Here is a 24998-nt window from a genome sequence, read left to right as displayed (position 1 = left end):
CAGAGGGCCCTCTTGGCACATTTGTTTTTCCTTTAGATGAACAAACCTTAAAGCTGTGTAGGATACATTCACCAGATGAAAGTCAGGCCGGCGTCGGGGCCGAAGGCGGCGGTTAGGAGAAGCGTGCGTGCAGGACCCTGCGTGCAGCCCCGCCACGTGCAGGACCCCGCGTTCAGGACCCTTGCGTTCAGCCCCGGGCGCGACGCCGCCTCCTCCAGCGTCTCTGACACGTGGGCCTGGGCGCGCGGCGGGGGTTCCGGAGGAGCCCCAGCCTCCGGCCGCTCCCGCAGGACTCGGCCCGGACGAGTCCCAGACCGGCCTGGGCTGGGCTTGGGGGCGCCGGCGAAGCTCCGGGGCGGTCCGGTCCCTCCGCGGGGACGGGAACAGAGGAAGAGAAGAGGGGCAGGAACTCGCGCGGGGGAGACGCCGCTGCCTCGAACGTCCCTCCGGAGCAGGCCTCCGCGCGCTCTCGGGCAGAGGGGAAACGCAGTGTGCTGGCGTCCCACTACTAAGCGGTTCACTTGGGAATTTTAGGTTGTCCAACTCCCCACACCTCTGGCTGTATTCTCTGGACCCCGATCAGCGGGCGTGGGTGCCGGCCGCAGTATTTTTCTCCTGCTTTCTCACTGACAGCAGAACCGGGGACTTTCAAAACCTCAGAGTGGGTTTTCAAAATAGCTGCTGCCCCCACCAGCCACGGCCAGCTCTGATGGCGTCACAGAGAGGGTGGCCCGCGCGTAATTCCGGTTATTCAGTCCCTTGTAACACAAGGTGTTCTTTACATACCTCATGCCTTTAAGGACTGGATTTTTGGGCTGTTTACTAATGAAAAATGTACATGCGTAGTTTAGAGTTTTATACTCCATTGTTGGTTTTTTTAAATTTCTGTTTATTTTTGTTTTACAACCCCATTGTTAACAGCTCAAATTATGACATCATTCAGCTGAAGACTGAGCAATTGTCCCTGGAGGGACAGACTGGTTTAACTTGATCTTTTTCCTAGCTTGCAAAGTGTCTATATCCACAAGAAATTAAGATTTGGAAAAAAAAAATCAAGAAATACTATGAGTAATTTAGAAATATTTTTAAAAGCCATTAAGAGTCTAATCAAGTCAATGCATCGTGTTTGTCTCTCCAGAAAGTCATTTTCTCTATATTTTTTTTATAATTAGTTATCAGTGTACCTAATCTTCTCATTTTCTCTCCTCTGTTGTTCGGCATTATTACAAAATAGTGTAATACTTTTTGGTTGAGTAAAAGGCTTTTGAGAAGTGGAACAAGCAGATACATTTTCAGTGGCATACCCACACCTACTGCTTCGATGGCACGCTTCATTCCTTTGGGTGTGGCCCAAAATTCCCCTCAAGTGTGAAAGCTAAGGAACGAGGTGTCCTCCTCTCCGGAAGGCATTTGAGATCATCACCCGGTTTATATCACACGAGAAATCTCATCTGAACTCCACGGCTGGGAGGCGTAGAAAGAGGCGCACGAGTAGACAGGAGCGTAAGAATTTTCAAGGATGATGAAGTTGAACTTCTGATCCAAACAGACGAGTGAAGGGAGGGCGAGTGGCAGGAGCCCGGAGTGAGCATGTGAGAATGCGGCGCAAAGGCTGCGATGGAAAGAGACGTAACAGAAAAGTATCACAGAAGAAAAAGGCAAAAGGCAGCAAAGACGGGTCCCTAAGAGAAGGGCGTCACCACGCAGGCGCGCTCGGCCCGCGCACCGCCCGGGTCCAGCCTCGGTGCTCCGATGGCGGGGAGCTCCCATCCCGGAACTTGTCAAAGGACCCGTAGGCGCCACGGTGATTCGCGGTCGAATTCCACGACGCCGACACCACAGCCGCGCAGAGGGCTGGTGTTACTCCGCGTAACCTTCCCACGCGCGGCGGGAGGACAGCGCGGAGCACGGGGGCGGGGCGGGGCGGGGCGGGGCGGGGCTCGGCTCTGAGCGGGAGGGGCTCCCGTACACCCACCCGGATGAGGGCTTCATTTACTAAGAAAATCTGAGAAATTTTAGTTGTGGGCACTTCTTGACTTGGAGATTTCGAGAGCACTTAACTAGGGAGGGAGGAGGAAACACTTTCATTACTTTTAAAAGCTTTTACTCTAGGAAATTGCAAACCCAAGAGCAGAGAAATTATACGATGAACCCACAAGTATCAATATTTTATCAGTTGCTTCCCACTCCTTCCCAACAACTCTGGCTGCTTTAAAGCAAATCTCACATGTATCACGCGACCAATATTTAGTCAGTGCCATCACAAACAAGGACTTAAAAATACCTGTGCCACCATTATCCCAGGGAACAAAATTAATCATTCTGTCTCTGAATACTCAGTCCACGTGAACATTTCCCCACTTGTGTCAGAATGACCTTTTTACACCTGGTTTGTTGGTATCAGAATCCAAACAAGGTTCACACACTATATTGTTTACCAGACGTAATTTAGGTTAAACCAAATTTGTCCCTTTCGGTGGCATCCACCGGGGATTTTGCATTTAACACATGAGTCCGGGAGCTGGGCGTCATTCCAGCACTTGGCTTGGGTGTAAACCAGGACCCAGCTCTGCCCACTCATAAAGCAGCTGAGAGGTCAGCTCTTGGCGATGGGAAAGAAGGTGTGTGAAGTCTGGCAGACCCGTCTGTTAGGTCTCATCCTCCCGGCCTCGTCCCCCAAACCAGACAAGGGAAGTGGCAACTCTTCTAAGCAGCGTGCTGCTGATCTGCCTGGGCACAGGGAGCCAGTGGGAGATGCTCCTGTGGCAGTGGGTCCAGGCCCTCCAGGGGGTGGGGGGACATCTGCCCAGGAAAAATGGGCATGGCTTCTGCCCCAGGCAGCCCGGCCAGCTGGGGTCCGGGGGTGGTCTGACCCACATGATCTCTGGCCGTGCTGACATTATCACAGGGTCCCTGGGGACAAAACTGAGGCATGACTCCTCTGTGAAGGTACTGCCTGATTTGTGGGGCAGGACAGCTCCACATCTGGTGAGCAGAAGAGGCACGTGGACCACCGTGACAGAGAGTCGAGGGTCCTCACTCAGCTCTCAGACCCACGTAGATTCCCAGACTCAGGACTTCCTGAAGAAGCAGAAGCCGGGTAACCGTGGGGTGGGTGTCCCGGGACTACAACTCCTCCTTCTGCCTTCCCGGAAGGGTTCCCCCACCATCTACCTGGTAACTGTGCCCCCAGCACTAAAACCTAAGCAATACTCTCTCTGAAATTTCTGAAACCAGAGGACCTCAGTAGAGGGGTCTGCTCGTGTGGGTTCACGGTTGGGAACAAATGGCTTGGCTGAGTGGCTTGGAGGAATCTGGAAAGAACCAAATGGGTTGTGGCCTGCTTTGGGGAAGGCGTGTGATCAGAAGTATCAGGATAAACTCAGAGCAAGAGAAAGCATTTGTCCCACGGGCATCCTGTTGCTGAAGAGGCTGTTGGAACAACTGCGTGGGCTGCGCGTCCCACTCGGCAGAAGTCAGTGTTTGTCTGGTCATCTCGATGCTTCCTCAGTGGGTTCAAAAAAATAAAATGGCCATGGTGGCAGAAACAGATGCCAAGTCCGGGCTAAACCACAGGGCGTCCCCTCCACAAAGTTAATGACATGGTTCCTTAAAGGGACTGGACGGCTACTTGTGGAAAACGGATTACAGTGGACCCTTTTCATAATGGAGGGGTGGACAATTTGCCCTGACTGGAAAAGACACTCATTCCAGATGGGATTTGTTTTCCTCACCCATCGGACCTCTGCTGGAATCTGGCTGAAGGCTCCTGCACCGTCCCTGGCTCTCACATGACACGGCTTCTACCCGAGGACTCCCCAGAGAGAGACAGCAGTACAGGGAGAGGCCAGTGTCCACGGGTGTCACTACCTCCCCCTCGTGCACCTTCACCCAGAGGGGCAGAATCACACCAGACGACCGGGGGTAAGAACAGCAGAGTTAGGAGGCGGCTGGGGGACACGTGTGGATGTGGCGGTGCTGTCCTGGGTGGGTAGGCGCACGGAATCAGTGACTCTAGGTGATGTGCACCCGTAACAGGAGACATCAGTCCGGAAAAAAGAGGGCAAACACAGGGGGTTTACGACGACTTAACACACAGGCAAAGTATTTTTTTTCCATCCAGTAACTGCTCCGTCAAAACTGAATTGATTCCCTTAAGAGAGAAGCCCTCCCACTGGAGTTCACAGCCCCGGCCCTTTGGAGTTAGACCTGAGCAGGCCGTTCCCCCCTCCTCGTGCTCTGGGAGCCTAAGCACCCAAGGAAGACCTGGGTGTCTTCTGTGGTCACTGCCACCATCACCTCTCAGCTGGACCCATGCAACAACCTACAAACCCGCCTCCCTTCCACTGCCCTCTCTCCCACAAACATCCTTCTCTCTAAAGCGCACATCACAGCAGACCAGTCCCCAGCTGGCAGTGCCTCCTGCTTCACTAGGAGTAACCCTTTCTATGCAGCCTCTCCCAAGGCTCGCCGGCTGCACCGTCCTCTCCCACCCTTGTCTCCTGAGCTCCACATCCTGGCAAGAGGCTGAACCTCAGACACACCGAGTTCCTGCCAAACTCTGGGCATCTGACATTCCTTCCGCTGGGACCTCTCCTCCCTCAGATCTTCGCCCCTGCTCATCTTCCAAGTCTCGGCTCCAGTGTCACCTCCTTAGAGACCTGAGGTCACCTGCTGCCACTCCCGCTCCTCCTCCTCCTCATCACCCACCTTCATCTTCTCCAGAACGATCACTGGTGCCTGAGCTCAGCCCACTTACCATCTACTGAATCTGTTCAAATGCCAGAACATAAACGTCGTGTGACGCTTTATCCTCTGCTCTATTCCAAACGTCGAAGAAAGTTAGTGCCTGGCTCACAGCTGATGCTCCTTTTTTTTTTTTTTTTTTTGGTTTGTTTTGTAGATTCACTGATTTTTGACTAAGAGGGGGATGAAGGAGACAGACGACTCTAAGCAGGCAGGACCACTACCAGCTCAAGACACATCAAGTGAAGGCTTGGAGCAGCTTGGCTGGCAAAGACCAGCACGAGGTGGGGCACCAGGCAAAGGCTCAGGGAGCAAACAATGGGGACTAGACCAGCAGAGTGAGAAACAGCACATGCAGAGGAGAGGAGCACTCTCTCCCGGGGTCCCATATGTGTGTCCACGTGATATCGACGTATTTCCTATTTCCTTTCCTCTCACCTCTTTCCACCATGGTAAGGGTTCTGCTAAAATTTATTTCTGGATATAAACACTGGAAAGGCATTGCAGTGGGACTGGAGAAGGGGTGGAATTACTCAGAGATCCTGGACTTGGAGACGTTTGCAGTGACTGGTAAGCCTCTGGGCTGCTTCCCTCCAGGGAAGGAGGGAGGGGGTTTTAATAAGACACGGAACAGGGGCATCATGTTGAGATGATCATCTTTGAAAAATTAGTTCCTTCCACCTGCTTTATTTTTCTTTCTGATGCCCCCCCCCCCCGTCTTTACAGCTACTTGCTCATTTCTCATTCCCGCCCTAGAACATACGTGATGCTGGGGCTTTGCTGTGCACACAGCTGGCACTCGGCATGTGGTAGGCAAACCCTCAGCAGAGACTGAATGAGCGAAGGAGCCAGTGGGGGCCTGTCCAGGGTCTAGGTCTCTTTCCAGCACCACTTGGATTTCTTCTGGGGGAGTGACTTGCCCTCCACTGCGGTCAGCCTCAGCGCACAGGGAATCCACGCACCTGCCTCCTTGCACGGAAGACAAGGGTCCAGCCCTGGAGGATCCCATCTTCTCCCTGTCCCCGTGCCCCCAGGTCGTGGGCCCACAACCTGAGCTGGAGACGTGCACCCTCATCATGGGACTCTGACTCTGGAGTGATGGAAGGACGGACGGACTGTGCTTTCCTTGGCCCCTTCCACGTGGTGCCTTGCTCCCAGGAGCCACCCTGACTGCCACCTGTTTCCTAGACAGGTTCTCAGACGGCCCGTCAGTCCTGGGAACGCCTGACACCCATCCAACCGAGACGTCCTCTCTCTGCTTGAGCCAGCTGGGCTTCGTTTCCGTTGCTTCTCAGCAAAAGAGCACTGAACTCCGCACAAGACAGACGACAGAGAGCACAGGCGTGGGCTGATGTTCTGAGGGCAGGGCTGGGGAGGCGCCACCTGCATCCAGCCCCCCAGCTACGCTGTTTCCCCACTTGCCCATCCTTGCTGACCCTTCGGCCACACGTGCACATGCTGTGTAGGGCGGCCACCATGGGAGAAGTTATGAGTTGAACTGTGTCCCCCAAAGGATGCTCAAATTCTCATCCCAGGACCAGTGAGTGTATCTTACTTGGAAATGAGGTCTTAGCAGATGGTCAGGCTAAGGTGAGGTCGTTAGGGTGGGCCGTGGTTCAGTAGGATGTGCAGGTGCCACACGACCATAAAGGCAGAGACAAGGGCCACCAGCAGCCAGGACGGAGGCCCACAGAGGGCCCCCTCAGGCCCCAGGAGGGGCCCCTGCTCGCAGCCTCCGGCGCGGCACCTGGTGTGCGACACCTCAGCAGGGGGCCCTAGCAACTCCTTCAGCACGCGTGTGATTTTACGTCCTGCTCTTGTTCTCACTTCAGCGTCACGGCAGCCATGCTTCCTATTTGCAGAAGGTTCTCGTGCTGGTGAGCATCACCCACATAGCACCGCGACTCACTTTCCCTGCTACCTGGACTTCCTCCAGCACGAGTAACACCGGGAAGGACATTCTTGTCGCCTTTTCTCTCCTTTTGAACAACTTTCTCAAAATGCGTCACCAGCGGCAGATGACTGGCTGAGACAGAAGGAATGATCTGCAGGGTGATGCTGCGTTTGTCACCGAGGGGCCGCCGGGAGCGAGCTCTGAATTCTGAGCAGAGAGAATGATGTGCCGGTAAGGAGGGGACTCGGGGCCAGGCTGGGTGTGAGAGCCGGGCGGGGAAGTGCTGGCAGCAGGCAGCCCGCAGACTCCACAGGAGCTGTGACTCCAGCCCAACACCGATGGGGTAAGTTGGCGAGGAAACAGCAGGGTGAGAACTGAACAGGAACAGGACTGACCACCGTGGACGGAAGCCTGGCCTGCAGGGGGTGGGCAGCGAGAGAGGACAGGGCCCGGGTGAGGGGGCCCGCCTGCTCAGCCGAGAGGACCACAGAGGTGAGATGCCCGGCCGGCAGCGGCCATCCAATTCCTCTTTCCTTTCACTGGTTCTGACCACAGTCTAGCCTGGATTCCTCCTGAGTTAGAAACCAGGCCACACAATGGGTGGGGGTGGGGTACACTTCCTCCCTGTTCACCGACCCCTGACCACTGGCCACCGTGTGCAGCCCTCCCAGGACACGCTCCCCAACCATGTCCCAGTCCAATCCACCAGTGACCCTCTCCACCTGCTGTGTTTCGGGGGACGGGGGGACAACCAGAGCTCCCCCCTACCTGTTGTCTCTCCTCCACCCCCCGGGGTTCCCTCCTGCTCTCCACAAAACTGAAGTGACACCAAGTGACACACTGAGCCTTCTTCAAGGCTCTGGAAGCCACACTCTTTAAACCCCACCCCTTCTCATGGCTTCGGTCACCACCAGCACGTGGAGGAGGACTGCCCACCAGCCAGTGTGGCAGCGCAGGACCAGAACCCAGGTCTCTGGATGCCCGGTCCATCACTCACGCTCAGCGCCTGACGCTCCTTTTTGAAGGTAGGGCAGTCAGCCCAGCAACCAGAGCCCCAGTAGCTGGCAGTCTGCTGCATCGCTCTGAACAGTCAGTGCTGTTCAGGGGTTACACATGGGCCTGGCGGGGGAATGTCCTACTTGACTGTAGATCTAGATTGCTTTCTGCCACTTCCAGGGTGAGTGACTTTGGGCAGTCTACCTGTTTCCACCTGGGCTTTCTGATCTGTCGAACGACGGTTACAGCATCCGCCACAGTATGGAGGTAAGAGATCAGAAGGTAACACAGCAGAGCCCACGGGACAGCGCCGCCACCTGATCAGCGCTCTGCCTAGCCAGGTCGAGCTCGGCCTGGCTCTGACGTGAGCGCTGGCGGCGGGGAGATGTCCTCTCTCAGGAATTTAAAAGTCATTCCATGAACTCCCGGCATGAGTACTTACTGGAGGAGTACCAGGAGGGCAGTGTCTATCACACTAGATAAACTCGCCTCTGGTGTTCAGGTGGCCCCGGAGAAGCTCAGACACCAGGGGAGAGCGTTGAAAGGGTTAAGGCAAACACCCGGAGTCCACCTGTGGTCAGATCTGCACTGCAGGAATGCAGGACCCAGACCACTCAAGGTCAGGGTCCCTGTGATGGCGCAGAGCCCGCAGCGCACCCTCCCTGGGCCGGGGCGCCCAGCCCACGCCGCAGGAGCGGCTCCTGCCCAAGCCCTCCCCGCCCAGACACACGCCAACGGCCAGAGCAGGACTCCACACCCCTCTCCAGCGGGGCCTGTGAGACTCACTGTTGGAAGCTCTCATCTGCCGCCGGCGTCCCACGCGGTCCAGCCCGATGGGAGTGCTCTGGGAGAAGGCCAGCGGCCGGAAGCGGGCTGACACCGCCTTGTAGGGCGGCACCTGGTGGGCTGGCACGGGCGGCCGGGCGGCCGGCTACAAAAGGAAGGGAGAGGCGGTGAGAAGGGGCCAGGAAGTGGCAGCTCCGGTGAGCTCTGCACACCCACGGCCCAGCCGCGGGCTCAGCGTCTCACCTGGAAGCTGCTCGCAGGCATGAGATGTTCCCCCAGGTCGCGGCACAGGCTCAGGCCACCCCAAGGTCAAGTGCGACCTGATTCTAAAACACAACCCCAGGATGGACCCTCAGAGCATCCTGCTTCAGCCCGTTTGTCAGCAGCACACCAACAGGGGACAGTCAGGAAAGACGCAGGAAAAGGAGAAGCACGCTGAGGAAGTGGGGGCAGAGGGCGAAGACGACGTGTCCGGGGGTGGGGGCAGCGCCGAGGACCACGGCCGGGGACAGGCTGCGGCGGGAGTCCTTCCCGGCCCCGCCGCACGTCCACCCACAGGCGTGGATGCGCGTCTGTGGGGTACGGTTTCTGTTCACCTAAACTAACAGGACGGTGGAGCTTTGTCTAAAAGAGTCGGTTTCCCACACATTTAGAAGCATCTATGTGCCCTTCTGATTGTCCACATGAACCATCCCTACAGCTACGTCGAAGGCCAAGCTGGCTCGTGGTTCCCCTGGGCTCTCTGAGGATTTTCCTACCCAGGTGCCTGAAGGAGCTTGCAGTGCAGAGGGTTACACTCCTGTTGGATGCTCTGCGGTGAAGACATTTCTAAGTGCTTTAGATCTTCCCCAGACTGTGTTTCAAGTTAACACAGATTAGTTTGCTTTCGTTCAGAATGATTTCCTGTGCAGCGCTGGCGGTGTCGTGGTGAGCAGAGCTGCCTTCTAGAATCACTTCCTAGCGTAGAGAGCATCTAAACACAACAAAAAGCTCGTGGTCTTCTCCCACTTAATTTGTTTTTTACCGGAAAAATTCAATTCAGTTTAATCCAATTAAGCAAGAGGCTTTGGGGCGTCTGCTATAAACGAGCACTGTGCTGGGCTTCTAGGGAGAATTAAACACAAAATCCAAAATCAACACAGAACTGCCTTTTTAAGAGAATTTATGGATTATTTATAACATCAACTAGCAAGTTTTAAAAATGAAACTGGCACTGAGTCCTGTACAGTCCTGTGAACCTGTGACCACCCAGTTCTGTGAACTTCTGAACAGGGCCTTTAGCTAGCTGTTCTGTGCCTTCGCAGCACTGGGTAACTGACAAGCCCTTGCTGAATTACCAAAATATACTAAGGGAGTAATATTAAGATTTTCATCTATTGTCAAGGCAGCTGGAAAGCTGCAACTCAAATGTAGAGTCAGAGTGTGTTAAAAAAAAAATTATTTCCTCATCTCCTAAAAAACCAATTTATTTTCTTATCATTCTATTGTAAGGATAAGTGACACTTTCTCTTTCAAGACTTTTTCTTTCAGGAAGCTCACTAAATAGGCCCCACGACTTTCCCCAGATGATTCAGAACAAACAGCAGAGCATTTCACACATTATCCAGATGCCAGGAAAGACAGATTAGTAAGGGGCACCCCCGTGTCAGTGGGTTAGTTCTAATTTAGGCATGGTTTCAAAGCCAGGAAGAAAGGCTGCGAGCAGAAGACGTCATCGTTGAGGCAGAGAGAGGAGAGGGAAGCCAGTCGGTTAAGTCTGCAGCTGGGGAAGAGGCCGGGGGCTGGGGGCTGAGTGGGCTTTGGCGGCGGGCGGCCAGTCTTACTTGGGGAAGCAGATGCTCCGTGTCCCCAGTCTGGCTGCCCCCGTAGACGCCGACCCCGCCAATCACTGAGATGGGGCGTCTCCTCTGGGCCCACCGGGGGCAGCCTGCGTCCGGGGTCTGGTCTGCAGGGTCCGGGGAGGCCATGCCGGGCGGGCGGTCGCCGTCCTCGGTGTCCTCTCTCTGGGGGTCGGTGGCGACCGAATCTTCAGGAATAGACAAACTTCGGCTGACCGACTGGCCGTAGTCGGAGAGCGGTCGGGGCCTCGACCGCCTCCCAGAGCCCCATCTCCTCCGGCTGATCCTCTGGGCCTCCGTCTTCTCCTCCTCCTGTGGTGAGGCCCGCCTCCAGGACTCTTCAGTCACAACCTTTGTAAATGTGAACAAGTCAGGTGAGGGCCGGCCCCCGGGAAGACACAGAAAAGGAACACGCCGTCCACTCCCTCCCGGCCCTCAGCCCTGCCTCCGTTACCCACGGACTAGAGACAAGACCGAACGTGACGGGACTAAGCAAATCTGCCTTTAACTGGAGGCTGAATCAAAACCCCAGTTTCAGCAGTGATGTCTGGTGACCGAGGATGAGCCAGGAGAAAAGACATGGAGAAAATCAGCACCACTGTGAGCTGCTAAAAACAACTTTTACCTACAGGAGGTGTGTCCCAAAGCACAGGCAACACCGTGTGGGGGTCGTGGGCTGCGTGAGAGCCGGCCCTCAAAGCCGCGGAGCGCCACCTCAGGGGCTTCCCTCAGCCTTGTTTGCAATCAGAAGGCACTTTAAGACAGGTAAGTCTGGGCGACTCTGCGCTGTTTATAACAGCCCAGACAAGGAAGCGGCCTGCATGTCCATGGACAGAGGACTGGACAAAGATGTCGGGTGTGTGTGTGTGTGTGTGTGTGTGTAGGTGTGTGTAATGGAATATTATTCAGCCATAAAAAGAATGAAATAGTGCCATTTGCAGCAACATGGATGGACCTAGAGATGATCATACTAAGTGAAGTAAGTCAGAGAAAAACAAATATGACATCACTTATATGTGGAATCTAAAAAACTGACACAAATGAACTAATTTAAAAAATAGAAGCAGACACACAGGAAACAAATTTACCGTTACCACAGGAGAGAGGCAGGTGGAGAGGGATAAATTAGGGGTTTAGGATTTGCAGATACAAACTATTGTATATAAAATAGATAAACAACAAGGTCCTTCTGCAGAGCACAGGAAACTACATTCAATAGCTTGTAATAACTATAACAAAAAAGAATATATACATGTGTATAACTGAATCACTATGTTGCACACCAGAAACTAACACAACACTGTAAATCAACTCTACTTCAACAAAAAATAAAAAATAAATAAAAAAAAAAAAGTCTGGACCGCCCTGCGTGACAATCAGGGACCTAAGTCTCATTGAGGGCGGGGAGGAGCACTGAGCTAGGCTTCAAGGACTAGATCAGGCTCCTAACTAGCTGTGTGTGCTTGGACTAGTCACAACTAACCTTCCAGGACCTGAGATTCCAGACTAGACAGTCCTACAGCTGGAGAGCCTACAACCCTAAAATTGGCAGTACTTTCTAATTTTTCCAGTAACTTTTTCAGAGGCAATGCAATGTACTAGAAAAAACTAACATCAACAAAACAAACTCTTAGGTTTGGAAATGGGCCAACTTCTGTCCTGTCAGGCAGGCCCCCAGCTGGTTCCGTGACCCCAGGCAAGGTTCCCAATGTCTGCAGGCTTGGTTCTGCCCTGGCCCCCGGGGGATTCTGGGTGCGGGGAGGAGGGGAGGCCCAGTGGTGGGTCAGCACATCCTGTCAGCCCCGGGTGATCCATCGCTCTCAGCAAGCTGTGCCTGAGAATAAGCACCCCAGACTCCAGCCCCTGTAGGGGGAGAAGCTCCATCTCGGCCGACTGTCTAAGTCTGGGCTCAGACGGGGCGGTTTCGGGCTCCCTGGGCGGGACTGGAGGGGTGGAAGGGTGGAGCAGAAGCTTGCCGGAGCCAGTCACCGTGAGCTCTGGGCCTTCCATTCCCCCACCCCAGACACTGTGTAACAACAAAACGAAAATAGAACAGAACCAGCCCAGGGAGGGCTGGGAGAACCAGGCAAGTCATGTGACTACAGGGCAGGCAGAGTGGCTGATGTCCCCCCCGCAGCTCCACCCTCAGGACTGGCCCACGGGGTGACCCCTCTCACCAGTCAGTGGCACCTGAGACCAGAAATGCAGGTCCTGTATTTCCCACCTGAGACCCAGGGAAGTGACGTGACTTGCCCAGGGCCACGCAGCTGACGAACAGCAACAGAGACACCAAACGTGGGCTCTGTAACCTCCGATCCCGCTGACCCACGCCGTCCCCGCACACCTAGTCAGCCCTGCTCAAGGCAGTGGGCTCCAGCAGCCTCCGCCCCGTGCTGTCCACCGAGGCTTAGGGCCCGGACCGCTGTCTTTAATTCAAGTCAGCACCGACAGGGTCCAGAACTCACCGCCGACGGGATGAACGCCACTCGGAGCTGAAGGCATTTAAGGACAGGCTTTCTTAGGCTTTCTTCTGCCTGAAAGCAGAACTCGGCTGTCCTAGGTCCCCTCCCCTGGGACAAGGCTATTTCTTCCAACCAGGGAAGGCTGCCTCATCCCTAGAGGAGAAACCCTCACCTCAACAGACACAGGCCCCACACTCTCCGGTCTCCCTGCTTCCCTAAAAGTCACTTCTTTTCCCATAAGTGCCTTTCTACTCTGCCTTCCCCAACGGGCGCTCTGTAAGCCCCCAGGGCTAACCACTTCCTGGAGTCACTCTTTTCTGTGAACTCCCACTTACAGACAGGAATAAAACCCTGTCTTTTCTCTCATTCATCTCCCTTTTGTTGGTTTAATTCACACACATTCTGAAAGGAACATAAGAGGCTGTGTGAAAAGTTTTTCCTCTGACAACAGGGGGAAAATATGAGTGAAATCATGGAAAAGTTAATATTGTTTTTTGCATCACATACATATGAGAAACAGGTTATTATGGTGGATAGTTTAAATCACCAAATCAAACAGCATAGACAACTTAAGCACACAGTAAGAATAAACCCACTTGTATTATCCTGGGATGAAAAGGTTCAGAAATAAAACACTAGAAAAACAGAAGTACAACAAGATCGCAGGCAATAAATTGTCTGACTGCTTACAAATCCACCTGCAGGTTTTGTGTGTGATTTTCTTATGCAACGTGCAGCTTGCTTTCCTCACAGATGCCAAAAAAGAAAAAAAAAAGGAAACTCAGATATCTGAGTTGTTTAGGCAACAAATCCTGAGAGCAAACACTCCAGGAAGTGACGGGGGCGGGTAGGGAGTGTGTGGGGAGGGCGGGGAGCCAGACTGCCACTCCCTCCCCTTCCACAGGGGTGTCCACAGGGCAGCACTTGGGACAACCAGCTGTGGTTCCACTGGGCACTGCTCCCCCTCCTGGGGACACAAAAGGAGAAAGTACGCCTTCCGAGTGGTGCCAGATGTCCCAGGAGTTGCAGAAATTAGCTAGCCGAATCATCATCTATAAACCTGACACAGCCATTTCACTCGTAGCCAAAGCACAGAGGGAGGGAGGGGGAACCCCTCCCGTGTAAGCTCACACGTAAACAGTGATGCTTCTCCAGAAATTCACACTCCTTGTGAAGCAAAGGTGCGCTCTGCTGCACATCTGAAGACTGAATCTTCTTGCAGCCAGGCTGACGTGCTTCTGAAGCACGACCTAGGCTCCTTGCAGGGAATGCAGGTTGACCGTGACTCTCCCTGGAACTACTGACACCAACAAACCACGCTCCCCTCCCACGAGCCAGGACCTCCCCCCGCTTCTGCACAGGGGGCGGCCCCCCCCGACGCCCTGGCGGAGGAAGGAGTTGACCACACCCTTGCTCTCCGAGAGATTTTTCTTGCTTTAAAAATACTATAATCAGGTAAAGCGCCAGGCTGGAGGTCTGCCTGGTCCACGATCTCCTCACAGTCCAGCAGCCGGAGCTCAAATCTCCCAGGGCTCCCACCCAATTCACACCCAAGTCCTCAGCATCTGCAAACACACCTGCCAGTGGCGTTGTTAACCCTTGCTTCTCAAGACAGTTTTAAAGTACATTTCCTAGTTGGGGGTGAGGGTGGGGGTGGGGGAGGGAGGTTCTGCATTTTTTTTCTTCCTATTCAAGATTCCTTTCTTTACAAAAGTAAAATGCCAAGATAGATCTTACTACCTCCGCTTAGACACTTCAAAACATTTTTTGAAACCACAGTGAGAGTAAATCATTAACCTGGCCCACCTGCACCCCTTCTGAAGCGGGGTTTATCGAGGGCAGACAGGGTGGACAGCAGGTGCAGGGGGAGGACTGCGTCCCCTGGGGAGATACGTTGGGAGTCCTCACCCGCAGTACCAATCCGTGTTATTTGGCGATACCTGGTCTGTAAATGTAATGGAGTTAAGAGGAGGTCATTCTGGGGAGGTGGACCCTAAGCTGATGGCCGGTGTCCCCAGAAGAGGAGGCAGACGTGGACACAGAGACAAGAGGAAGAAAGTCACGTGAGGCCAGAGGCAGCGATCAGAGCCATGCACCAGCGAGCCCCAGGGAACCCCCGAAGCTGGACAAGGCTGGGGCCGTCCTCCTCCAGGGCCCTGGCGGCTGCACTGCAGACACCCACGTCCACAGCAGCAGGATAAATGCGGGCTCCTTTGAGCCTCTTGTCTCTGTTCTGTCTCCTTCTCTCTCCTCTGTGCCAGGACCTCGCCCTTAACTGTGCACACGTGGAACTCAAATAAACTTGGATCTGTTTTGTGTCCTGAATCATATTTACATTCTAGTCCTTCATTCTTAGATCGAGTGGTGGAATCGTCTTTCTCTCTCCAAAGCTGCCGTCTCCTTTACCGTCCTTATTGGGATGTGAGCTGGGCGATCGTCCTACCAGAGGTGGGATGCGCAGGACATGGACCTCCCTCCCCCGGGTTTTCTAACCCTCCCTCCCCCCAAACTCTTTCAGGGCTTCACGCATCTTTTCCTGCCTCCCACAGGCGAGTTAAGGGACCAACAGTGTGAGAAGGGACTTCTGTAAGGGCAGAACTGCCCAAGGAAGAGGGGAGGGATGGGCAGTCACTGACTTGTTCTGAAATATGTAAATAGCCAAGCACCACCCACGAAACTAACGGCCACCCCAAAATCATGCCCCTTCAGACTGGCTCAGCTCCGCGCACCAGTCTCTAGTTCAGGGACCATCTTGGGAAGAGAGGCACCATCAGCCTGTCCCTCCCCTTCCCACACCCCAGACTGGGGCTCAGCCTGGATCTGGACAGGCCTGAGCAAGAAACAGACGGGAGAGCAGAGCCTGGCCCACTGCGTTATTCCTTCCTGGCTTTGTTTTTTCACAGGTAAAAGTAGCTGTTAATGTTGGGGTCAACCCTCACCACAGTGCTGCAGCTTCGACTTACAATGTAAGGGTTTAAGTTGTAAGACTCTTTACTGGTCATTGGAATTTCAACTGCAAATGAAACACAAAAATGACCAGCCAAAAGCCATTCTGATTTTTACGGAGTGGGATTACATGTGCGTAGTCATTTTACCTTGTCCCTTGGGTTCAGGCCATTTGTTTACAATATACAAGCAGTTAACGTGTCCTGTCCCCCGGGAGATGCAGTGGTGATGTCAGATGCTCCGGTTGTCCTTATGTGTGTAAAACTGATGACAAAATGTGTGGAGAACAGTTTGTGAGCCTGTGGCCTTTGTGACTTGTTTCACAGGCAGAACAGGTAATTGCCTAAAAATGCAAATACTGACGCCGTGAGAACACTGAACTTCATACTGATAGTCCAGCTTCGGGAGCATGAACAACACTCAATAGTGACTGAAAAATTCGGGCTGTTGAGGTTCACTGCCATACCTTTGTAATAATCATTCCAGGGAATTTCATTTTCTGGGCTTAACCTGACCATCCCACCATCTCACAATCAACAGCAACAAGACACTGAGTTTGACAGTCAGGCAGAGAAAAGAAGGCTTGTGGATTGTCGTTTTGCACCTGGACTCGTGAAAGGAAAGAGACAGATGAAAACCATCATATAAAAAGAAATGCACACAGCGACTCCATCTTAAAGTGTGTTTTACCTCCGAAATGTGCTGGAAAATAGGGAGGTCTACTCAAACTTTCTTTTCTCAAGTTAATAAAAAGCATGATTTTATAAAAATGAACTTAACTTTCCTCTTTTGAAATTGTTTATTGGTTGAGGCCAACCAGATACTCCAAAATCAAGAACCAAGTTTTAGAGCTGAATATGCCAGAAGCCCACTGTTTCTCTAAGCTTCTTCAAAAAAATTTATTTCTTTATGAATTTTGGGGGGAGGAAATGAGGTTTATTTTTACTTTTTTTTTTTAATGGAGGGACTGGGGATTGAACCCAGGACCTTGTACATGCTAAGCACGTGCTGTACCACTGAGCTGTACCCTCCTCCCACCTCTGAACATTTTTGACCATGAGGCTTTGGTGATGCTGTTTGACTTCCTTTGCACAGAGAGGTGGAGGGGTCGGGAGGAGAGGGGACAGGAGGCTGGAAAGCAGGGCCAGGCTGGCTCTCCCTGGAGGACGATGGGATGGAGGGATATGTCTGTGTTCCCAGCATCAGCGAATTTCAAGCCTTGGTTGGCAGCACAAACATGCAAATCAATAGCCACAGATGCCTTTAGAATCATGGAAACTAAGGGTTCCTGGATCAGAACATGGAATGACGTCTTCAAAATCATCTCTCCCGGCAGACTGCCTGTGTGTCCTAGTGGAGGACCCCCCCACCCTCGCCACAGCCACGCCATGCCAGGCGCTCCTAACTGCTCCTGCCCCGCCAGCCACGGCCACGGCCGCCACGTTCTGTCACACTCAGCCTCAGGAGGAACTGCAGAAGTGCTCCGTGATCCAGGGACTCGGATAAGTGCTCCAACAGTGTCCTAACTCGTTCCCATCTCCAGTCCACACTCAGCCTGACAACTAGAACCCATATCCGATCGTGCCCAGCTGTCGCCCAGAACAAACCCAGGGCCACTCAAAACCTCACCTGATATGTTTTGGGGGGGGGCTTCCTTGGCGGTAGAATTTCTTTCTTTCTTTTTTTAATTAAAGTATAGTCAGTTTACAATGTTGTGTCAGTTTCTGGCGTACAGCATCATGTTTCAGTGCTTCGTGTACACACACAGATTCCTTTTCATGTTCTTTTTCATCACAGGTCACTACAAGGTACTGAGTGTAGTTCCCTGTGCTGTGCAGTAGGACCTTGTTGTTTATCTACTTTATATACAGTAGTTTGTATACGCAAATCTCGAACTCCTGACTTATCCCTTCCTGCTGGTAACCATGAGTTTGTTTTCTATGTCTCAGGACGTCTTTAAGGCTCTGTCTCACACACAATTACCCTCCAACCACACAAGACGACTCGCCAGTTTGCCCCGTGTGACCTGATGCAACTGGAGATCAGGTCAAGGCTGCTCCCCTAGGACCCCTTTCTGCCCCTGGTCCACCTGGAGACCCTGCCCTTCAACATTCAGTTGAAATATCATCTCCTGCAGGGAAACCTCACTTCCTGCCCCTTCCTGTTAAAACCACTGCGCTATTTACACAGCACTCATTTATTTATCTGGGTGTCATGTGGAAGCAGCTACATAAATTCTTCCCAGACAACCTGACACAATCATGACGTCCCCAGAGACACCAGAGCCTGGGGAGCAGGCAGTTTAAAAAGCCCCCTGAGTGGTCAGGGGAAGGTGGGTGCCTGGCGGTTAAATGACCAAGCAAGCAAGCAATTCCGGACCACAAGACAACCGCTCTCACCCTGCACTCAAGTATGGTTTTTAGAGCAATGAACCTGCGTTGTCACTTGACGGTAACTAAACCTCTCAAAACCCACAACTCGCGATTTTTAGATCAAGAAATCAACCATCCCATTCATGCCATTTCGGAGCCCACTTGAATGCCGTGCCACCCCGAAACAAAACAAATTCAGTTTTCTTTCCTGCACTGTCAACGATCTGTCCCCACGCTGGTGCCAGCAGGTGCCCCCCCAGGCCCTGGGCCCCCAGGAGGCCCGGCTCCAGACCCGGCTCAGTGCCACCAGCTGAGGGGCTGGGGAGGGGGCCTGGCACCTCTCCAGGCCTCAGTTTAAAGCAAATCCAAAAATGCGGACCCCCTTGACAGGGCAACTGAGAAGGACCTCTGTTAACTGAAAAAGCGTCCTGTCAATGTGAGAGGATACACTGATACTTTCAGGTGCAAGAGACGATGACAGGTTTAAAGTTCTAACGTGAGCTGTTGAAATTCGCCCCCAGCAGTGGGTACTGGCCTCACTCTTCACTGTATTTTAGACCAGATGCTTTATTCCACCATTTACATCTTGCTTGAAAGGTTTTCATTTCACTTTGGGGGAACTGTTCATATTCCGTAGAGATTCATATCCAGTTGACAATATATTTCAATGAAAACAGCAGGGTTACAAGGCCATGTTGCAATCTTTCAGGAATGCCCCTCCTTCCTAAGTCAGGAGTTCGCTGGGGCAGACCTGGAGAGAAACGCCCAGACCAAACACGCAGGGTGTTAACACCACGCGGCGCTCGCCTGGACAGCAGGTCTCAGACCCCAGCGTTTGAGGTATTTCCGAGCTAAGGGCTGTGCAGGCATCACCCATCTGACCTTCACCGTGACCCAAGGCGGCAGGGGGCTACTCTCACCGCTCCGGGTTTACAGGCGAGGACACGAGGCTGAGGTCACTCCTCTGGCTGACCCTCTCCCGAAGCCCTGTTCCTGTACCTGCTCCTCCCCACGCACTCCCTCAACCGAACATTCCTCCTTACACAACATCACAATTATTCGTATATAGTCCACTCTACCAACTGGACTGTCGGCCCTTGGGAGTAAGAACAGCTTTCTCTTTAAGTCTTTCTTTTCCCCATAATTGGCCCAAAGCAGGCAGGTAATAAGTGAACAAGTCACGTTGTATTTATTATGTGAAGTTTCACTTGCTCTGTCCTTCCTGACACGTTGTATTTCCGCCCCGCCCTCCCGTCCCCCTCCCCCTCCACCCCTTCAGAGCCTTGTTAGCTCTGAGATCTCTTTGGCCGTAAATTCCTGCTAGCTTTCCCTCTGGTCACATTTTTTCCCAATTCTGGTCTTTATTGGTTTACTAGATTAACTTTTCAACACAGTTCTGTGCCTGGCCCTTCCCTATTCAGAAACATCCTCAATTCCTCAATGCTTATCAAGAAATTATCAATGCTTTACTCTGGAATTCAAGAGTCCATGATCGGAACCTAATGACTTCATCTCAGCGGGGGTCTCCCCCTCTACCACCAGATCAAACTGTTACTTCCTGTTCCTGTGAATCACACAAAATCTCTGTACCTCTGACCACCGAAATGCCCCCACCTTCCTCTCGTTAACCATCTGCAGAAATCTCACCTTCTTCAAATCGGAGGTGGTCAGCCCTATAAAGCCTTCCTTGATTTGGTTCATGGGTAACAATATCGCTTCTGAAATCCCACAGCATTATGGTGCCACCTCTTTTGAAGGATTTAATCCATCTGCACATTCCACTTTGGTTTGGACACATCTCAGGTCACTGATAATCTCCTTGGCCTCACCACTGTTCCCGCAGAGCTAGCCACTGCGTCTTATTGCTGGTCTTATTGCTGACAGGTGCTCGGCAGTTAGCTGTGGTGCATTCCGGACTAAACACAGGAATCTCACAATCCTCCCTAAGGCTGTAACACGGCGGCATGTCAGAAACCAGTTTTGGAAAAAAACTGACCTTAACTGGCCCGTCTGAAGAAGTCGGGTCAACCTAGGATAGGAAAGGCACTAAACGGAGAGTGAACACCAGGCAGTGACAGCCAGTGTTGAGCACTGGGCTACGTGTTCACCATGTTCACCGCATAACTTCCTTGGCGCTTACAAACCTCCAGGGCGGAGAAAGCTCTTCCACACTCCATCCAAGGGCTTGCCCAACGTTGGGCGTGTCCTAAATGTCAGAGCCAGGACTCCAGCCAAGCTAGAAACATCTACCCGAAGACTGAAGCTGCCTCTAAAGGAGTCACAGCGGAGGCCCATCGCGTAGGAGAACTCGGTCTACGGCACAGCTCACCACCGCTGGAAACCAGAGCGTCCGCACTGCACGACCAAGGACCTCTCCCAGTGACCTAACTCAGCCAGAGGGTCTCTGCAACTCAGTGCAAACCCCGGCAGCGACACTAAATCCCTAGGTCTGTACCTTTATGAGGGGACAGGTATAAATGCCCAACTTCATTTTTAAAGCAAGTAATAATGTTTAAGTTACATTTAACAGATCATCGTTGTTACAACAAACTTCACCACTAGAGGGCAGAAGTACAACGCTAACCCGGCAATTTTGGACGAAGGTGGCTTGACCTTGGTCCAGCTCTTTTCACAGTAAAGGCACAATCCTGTTAAACTGCGTGCGACTTTTCAAAGATTACTTTGTCACCTTCAGAGTGGTCTGTTAAAAATAAATGATTCTAAATTGAAAAATTATTCTCTCTTATTGAAAACTGCATTATAATATGCATTTTAAATATATACAGATTCCAATCTTTTAAAATTCAACAATAACCACAGTTCAAACTAGCTTAAAGCTACGTAAAGGTAGAGTCATACTATTGATAAGTTTAAAAATAACACGGTGTACATTAAAATATAATAAAGACTGATATTTTAGTTTTGTGTAATGCTATCTGTATACAACTCACAAAAATTGCTTCTAACCCGTTGCATTTTGCAAGGTGCTTTTTGGTTTGTTTCATTTTGTTTGTACTTTGTTTCAAAATGTCAAAATAAAAGAGAAGGTTTCAGGTTATATTTTACAAGTACTTCTCTGCAAGTCACACTGAAGACTGCAGATATCTAAACTGCAAATTGGGCAAAACCACCAATACAGTTTCTCTTTTTGACATTTACTTTAAAAGCACCAGAGGAAGCCTGATGTGCTGCATAAGAATTGTACAGAAATGAACGCAATTTAAAAATGTAATGAACATCTGAAAGAACATGCGTAGAATTACCAACATGCATGCACTTTCACTAACAGCTAGAGACTGGCTTCCGAGTCTGCGTAACCACTGATCTGCAGGCATCATGGCAAACCAGGGTCCTCTCCAGGGAACGGTGAGAAGAAACAGTGGCCAGCACCCCCTTACACCTGTGATGTAGTCTAGAAACTTACACGAAGAATAATTTGCAATATGGACACACAGATGCATCCCCCTGGCTGAACGCATTTATAAAGTGAAAATTACACAGTAAGGTTGCCTGGATTCTTGACAGGATATGAAAAGAGCATTACTCTTGTACCCTTGACAGTTATTAGCGAATTCAACTCATGAGACGCTTATGTTCTACTCTAAAAATAAGTATAATAACCACCATAAAGTTTCCTTTGAACCATCATTGCTCACAGCTTGACAGGTCTCAACTGCACATTTCTAAGTCACTCCTGGGAAATAAAGCAGACTTAGAACACGTAATGGTCTCTGAACAAAGAATCTCATGCGTGGGCAAAGGATATAGAAACAGATTAAAACAAAGAGAAGAAAGCTAGTGTTTCAAAGATCAAAATTTTGAGAGTCCCTATCAACTGCATGGGTAGAAAAGAGGGGCTTCCAACTTCCTCTCAACCCTAGCACATGGCCGCTCCCATCTTTTGGATGAACAGTGTGGTAAACGCCATCTCAAGGAATTCCACACAACATTCATTGCAAAAGAGAGGGAGATTACTTCTGAACCCGGTAAACAGCAACTTGACATGATAACCATTAGGGCGGACACCAGGAGCTCAGGGCTGCCGGCCCCCAGGCAGGTGAAGGGACCACCTGGGCATGTGCACACAGCGCCGGCAGCCCTCTGCTGAAGGCGGGCCCCACTCGGTCCTCACCTCCTCCGACTCTTCTTCCTGCCTGGCCGCCCCTCCGAGGCCCGGCGGAGGGTGGCTGCTAGCACCGCTGTCCTCACTGCCCTTGTCGCAGGTGGCTCGTGCAGTGTCCGGGAAGGATCCAGGCCCTGGCTCCCGCAGCGGAGGCCCCTCTGTCCTTTCCTCACTGTCCACGGAACTCAGGGACAGCGCGCTGACACTGCTGGGACACCTGGCACTTGCTGCTCCCGGGCTCCGAGGGCTGGGGGGCTTGGGCGTGGTGGGCCTCGGGGGACCCAGGGGCTGCTCGGGCTCCACGGGAAACCGGCCACCGCCAGGTCTTGGGTCATGGGCGCCTTGGCGGGACACCTCCTGGGCCGGCCGGCTGGAGGAGGAGCCGTGGGCGCCCGGAGCTGCGCCTCCTGCGCCCGCGTCCCCTGTATCCGCCGGGCCGGGGTCCCGGGGCTCTGCGCTCCTGGACAGGCGCTCGGGGAAGGCGGCCGCGCGGCGGGAGTAGTCGTCGTGCAGGCAGCTGTGGCGGCCGCGGCGCGGGCGGGTGCGCTCCCGGGGTCCCGGGCCGCCCGCCGCGCCGCCGCCCACCAGCCTCAGCACGCGGGCCAGGTCCGGGGCCCTGAGCGGGCTCCTCCAGCGCCGCGGCCTCGCGGGGGCCCCGCCGGAGCCCTCGGAGTCGGCGGACGAGCCGCTCAGCGTCCGCCGGGGGCCCCGCGGCTCGGGCGCATCGCGGAGGTCGGCGAGGTGGGAGGCCGACTTCCGTCGGAAGGAGCTCTTCCTCAGAAAGGCCAGGCTGTCGGTGCTCTTGCTCCGCCTGCACACGACGCCGTTCCTCTCGGGCTCTTGCACCAGCGCCTCGCACGCCGCGGGCTCCCGGGCGGGCGGCTCAGGGTCCAGGAGGCGGATGCGCCCCAGGCGGTAGGCGCGCCGGATGCTGCGGGATCGGAGGGCGCCGCGGGCGAAGGCGTCATCGGCCTCCTCGGGGTCCGAGCCGTCGGAGGCGAAGCCGGGTCCCAGGCCCAGGGCGCCGCCCGCCAGGCCGGCCAGGGCGCACCTGCCCGTCGGGATGCCCGCCGCTGCGCCGTTGGGGACGGGTTTTCCCAGGTCGTGTTCCGATGCCCCCTCCTTCGCCGCATCCCATCCCTCTCGGCTCTGTATTCCCTGGAGTACCGAGGACTTCAGTTTTTTGAAAGACCCCATTTTCCGAAAGGAGGCCAGGGCGTTCCACGTGGAGGAGGAGACGCCCGCCAGGCGGGCGGGGCGGGGCCGCTCGGGGTCGGCGCGCGTCCGGGCCGCGCCCGCGGAGAAGAGGCGCAGGAGCTTGGCCGGGCTCAGCCGGGCCTCCTGGGCGCCGCAGCTTCCGTTCCGACACGCGGGGTGGGACACCATTCCCGGGTCTTTCGGATCAGGGACGGAGCAGGGGACCGCAGCTCCGCACCCATGGCCGTTCTGTGCTGTGGTCATGTTCTCGGGGCCGGGAGCCCGTGGCCCCAGCGCCGCGTGGTTCAGAGCCACCCGCGCCTCAGTGTCCCCCGGCCCCACATGCAAGCCTTCGTTCCCAAGGCCGCCGCCGCCGCCGCCGCCGCCGGCCTGGCTTCGCTGCCTGCGCTGCTCATGAGGCTTCCCGGTTGTGGCCACGGCCTGCGGCAGAGAACAAAGCAGAGCAGAGAGTTAGCGGCTTCCCCAGAGAGCCTCGGTCAGCAGGGCCGAGGCTATTCCGGTCAATAATCAATAACAGAAAAACAGGCATGCCCCAGGACAGGCCGATCATGTACAGCCTATTTTAAATTAAGTTAAAATTGTGCTTTTTTCCCCCTCCTAATTCATCTTACTATAACTGAAAGGAAAGAATGCCAATCATGCATTCATTTAAAAAAAGACAATTATTGGTTGTGCCTTCAATATGATGGAAAACTTAAATCCACTGGAACTTGTTTAAATGAAACTTTTGCAAAACTGCTAGAATGAAAAAGCCAAGGCATCATTCAAGACTGTCTTCTCTTCAAAACAGAAGAAATCTTAAATGATCTCACACACACAAAACCCAACAATCTTTCAAAATGTGTCACAGTCAAACGATGGACTGTTAAATTTAACACAGCTCATAGGAGGCTGAGTGTTCAGGGTACAGGAGGGCCCACGCAGGGAGTTGTCTGGGTCCCTGCTCTCCCCAAGTGGGAACGCTGCTCCGGCCGTCAGGCAGAGCGGTGCTCCACCTTCCACGGCTGGCCTGGGCAGCACAGCCCCCAGCTCTCAAAGAACGGCCAGCGATGATGACCATGTAAGGCGCCCATCTATACGAAGCATTTACTCCAAGTCAGGCCCTGCACCAAGTGCTCTGAAGACCACACGACACCGAGTCCTCATTCAAACCCACAGGGTCAGCGGGATGGGTTTCGCCTTATACACAGTCAAGCGGATGATTGGGCAGGTCAGCTAACTCCCCTGGGGTTCCTGCAGCTCCCCGCCCCCCGAGCCCACGTTCTCCTCCACTTCTGCAAATGAATGAGCACTGAGGGAGCGGAGATGGCGTCAGACTCAGTTCAGACCTTCTGACAGAACCCTGACTTAAGGCAAACCCCAGACGTCCTTACGACAGCAGTCAAGGCCATTATTCCAAAGGCAACGTTAAAGGCAGAAGAGGAAAAAGTTCTATAAAGACTTGAGGTCAGATCCCAATTTGGCTTAGCCCTTTCAAGCACAGAAAAAAAAAAAAAAGATAATCTGACCTCATGAAAAGAGATCTCATCACTTCTACTCTCCAAATTCTCTGGTGGGTTCGTTTTCATTTGCCCCTGAAGAGGGATTCCCTGGAAGACTCATGGCGAAAGGGCTGCT

The 24998-nt window shown here is 53.3% G+C and overlaps 1 protein-coding gene across 5 annotated transcripts in view; it reads right to left on the bottom strand.

Moving 5' to 3' along the window:
- SPATA13 (spermatogenesis associated 13) overlaps positions 1 to 24998 on the bottom strand; it is a 137050-nt gene that overhangs the window by 34969 nt on the left and 77083 nt on the right. For 4 of the 5 annotated variants that reach the window (XM_032496438.1, XM_032496437.1, XM_032496436.1 and 1 more), the window contains exons 2-4: positions 22173 to 23801; positions 10246 to 10611; positions 8423 to 8567 (exon numbers count right to left, since the gene is read on the bottom strand). In XM_032496438.1, coding sequence (XP_032352329.1) covers positions 8423 to 8567; positions 10246 to 10611; positions 22173 to 23624 — 1963 coding nt within the window. In that variant the 5' untranslated portion in view covers positions 23625 to 23801. Of the gene's footprint in view, positions 1 to 8422; positions 8568 to 10245; positions 10612 to 12725; positions 12863 to 22172; positions 23802 to 24998 lie in introns of those variants that run through there. The other variant, XM_032496440.1, reaches the window with a different exon arrangement.

This window comes from Camelus ferus, chromosome 14, assembly GCF_009834535.1.
Source record: "Camelus ferus isolate YT-003-E chromosome 14, BCGSAC_Cfer_1.0, whole genome shotgun sequence".
Classification (NCBI taxonomy): domain Eukaryota; kingdom Metazoa; phylum Chordata; class Mammalia; order Artiodactyla; family Camelidae; genus Camelus; species Camelus ferus.
Note: the sequence above shows the minus strand (reverse complement) of the source record. Positions and strands in the feature narration are given on the sequence as shown.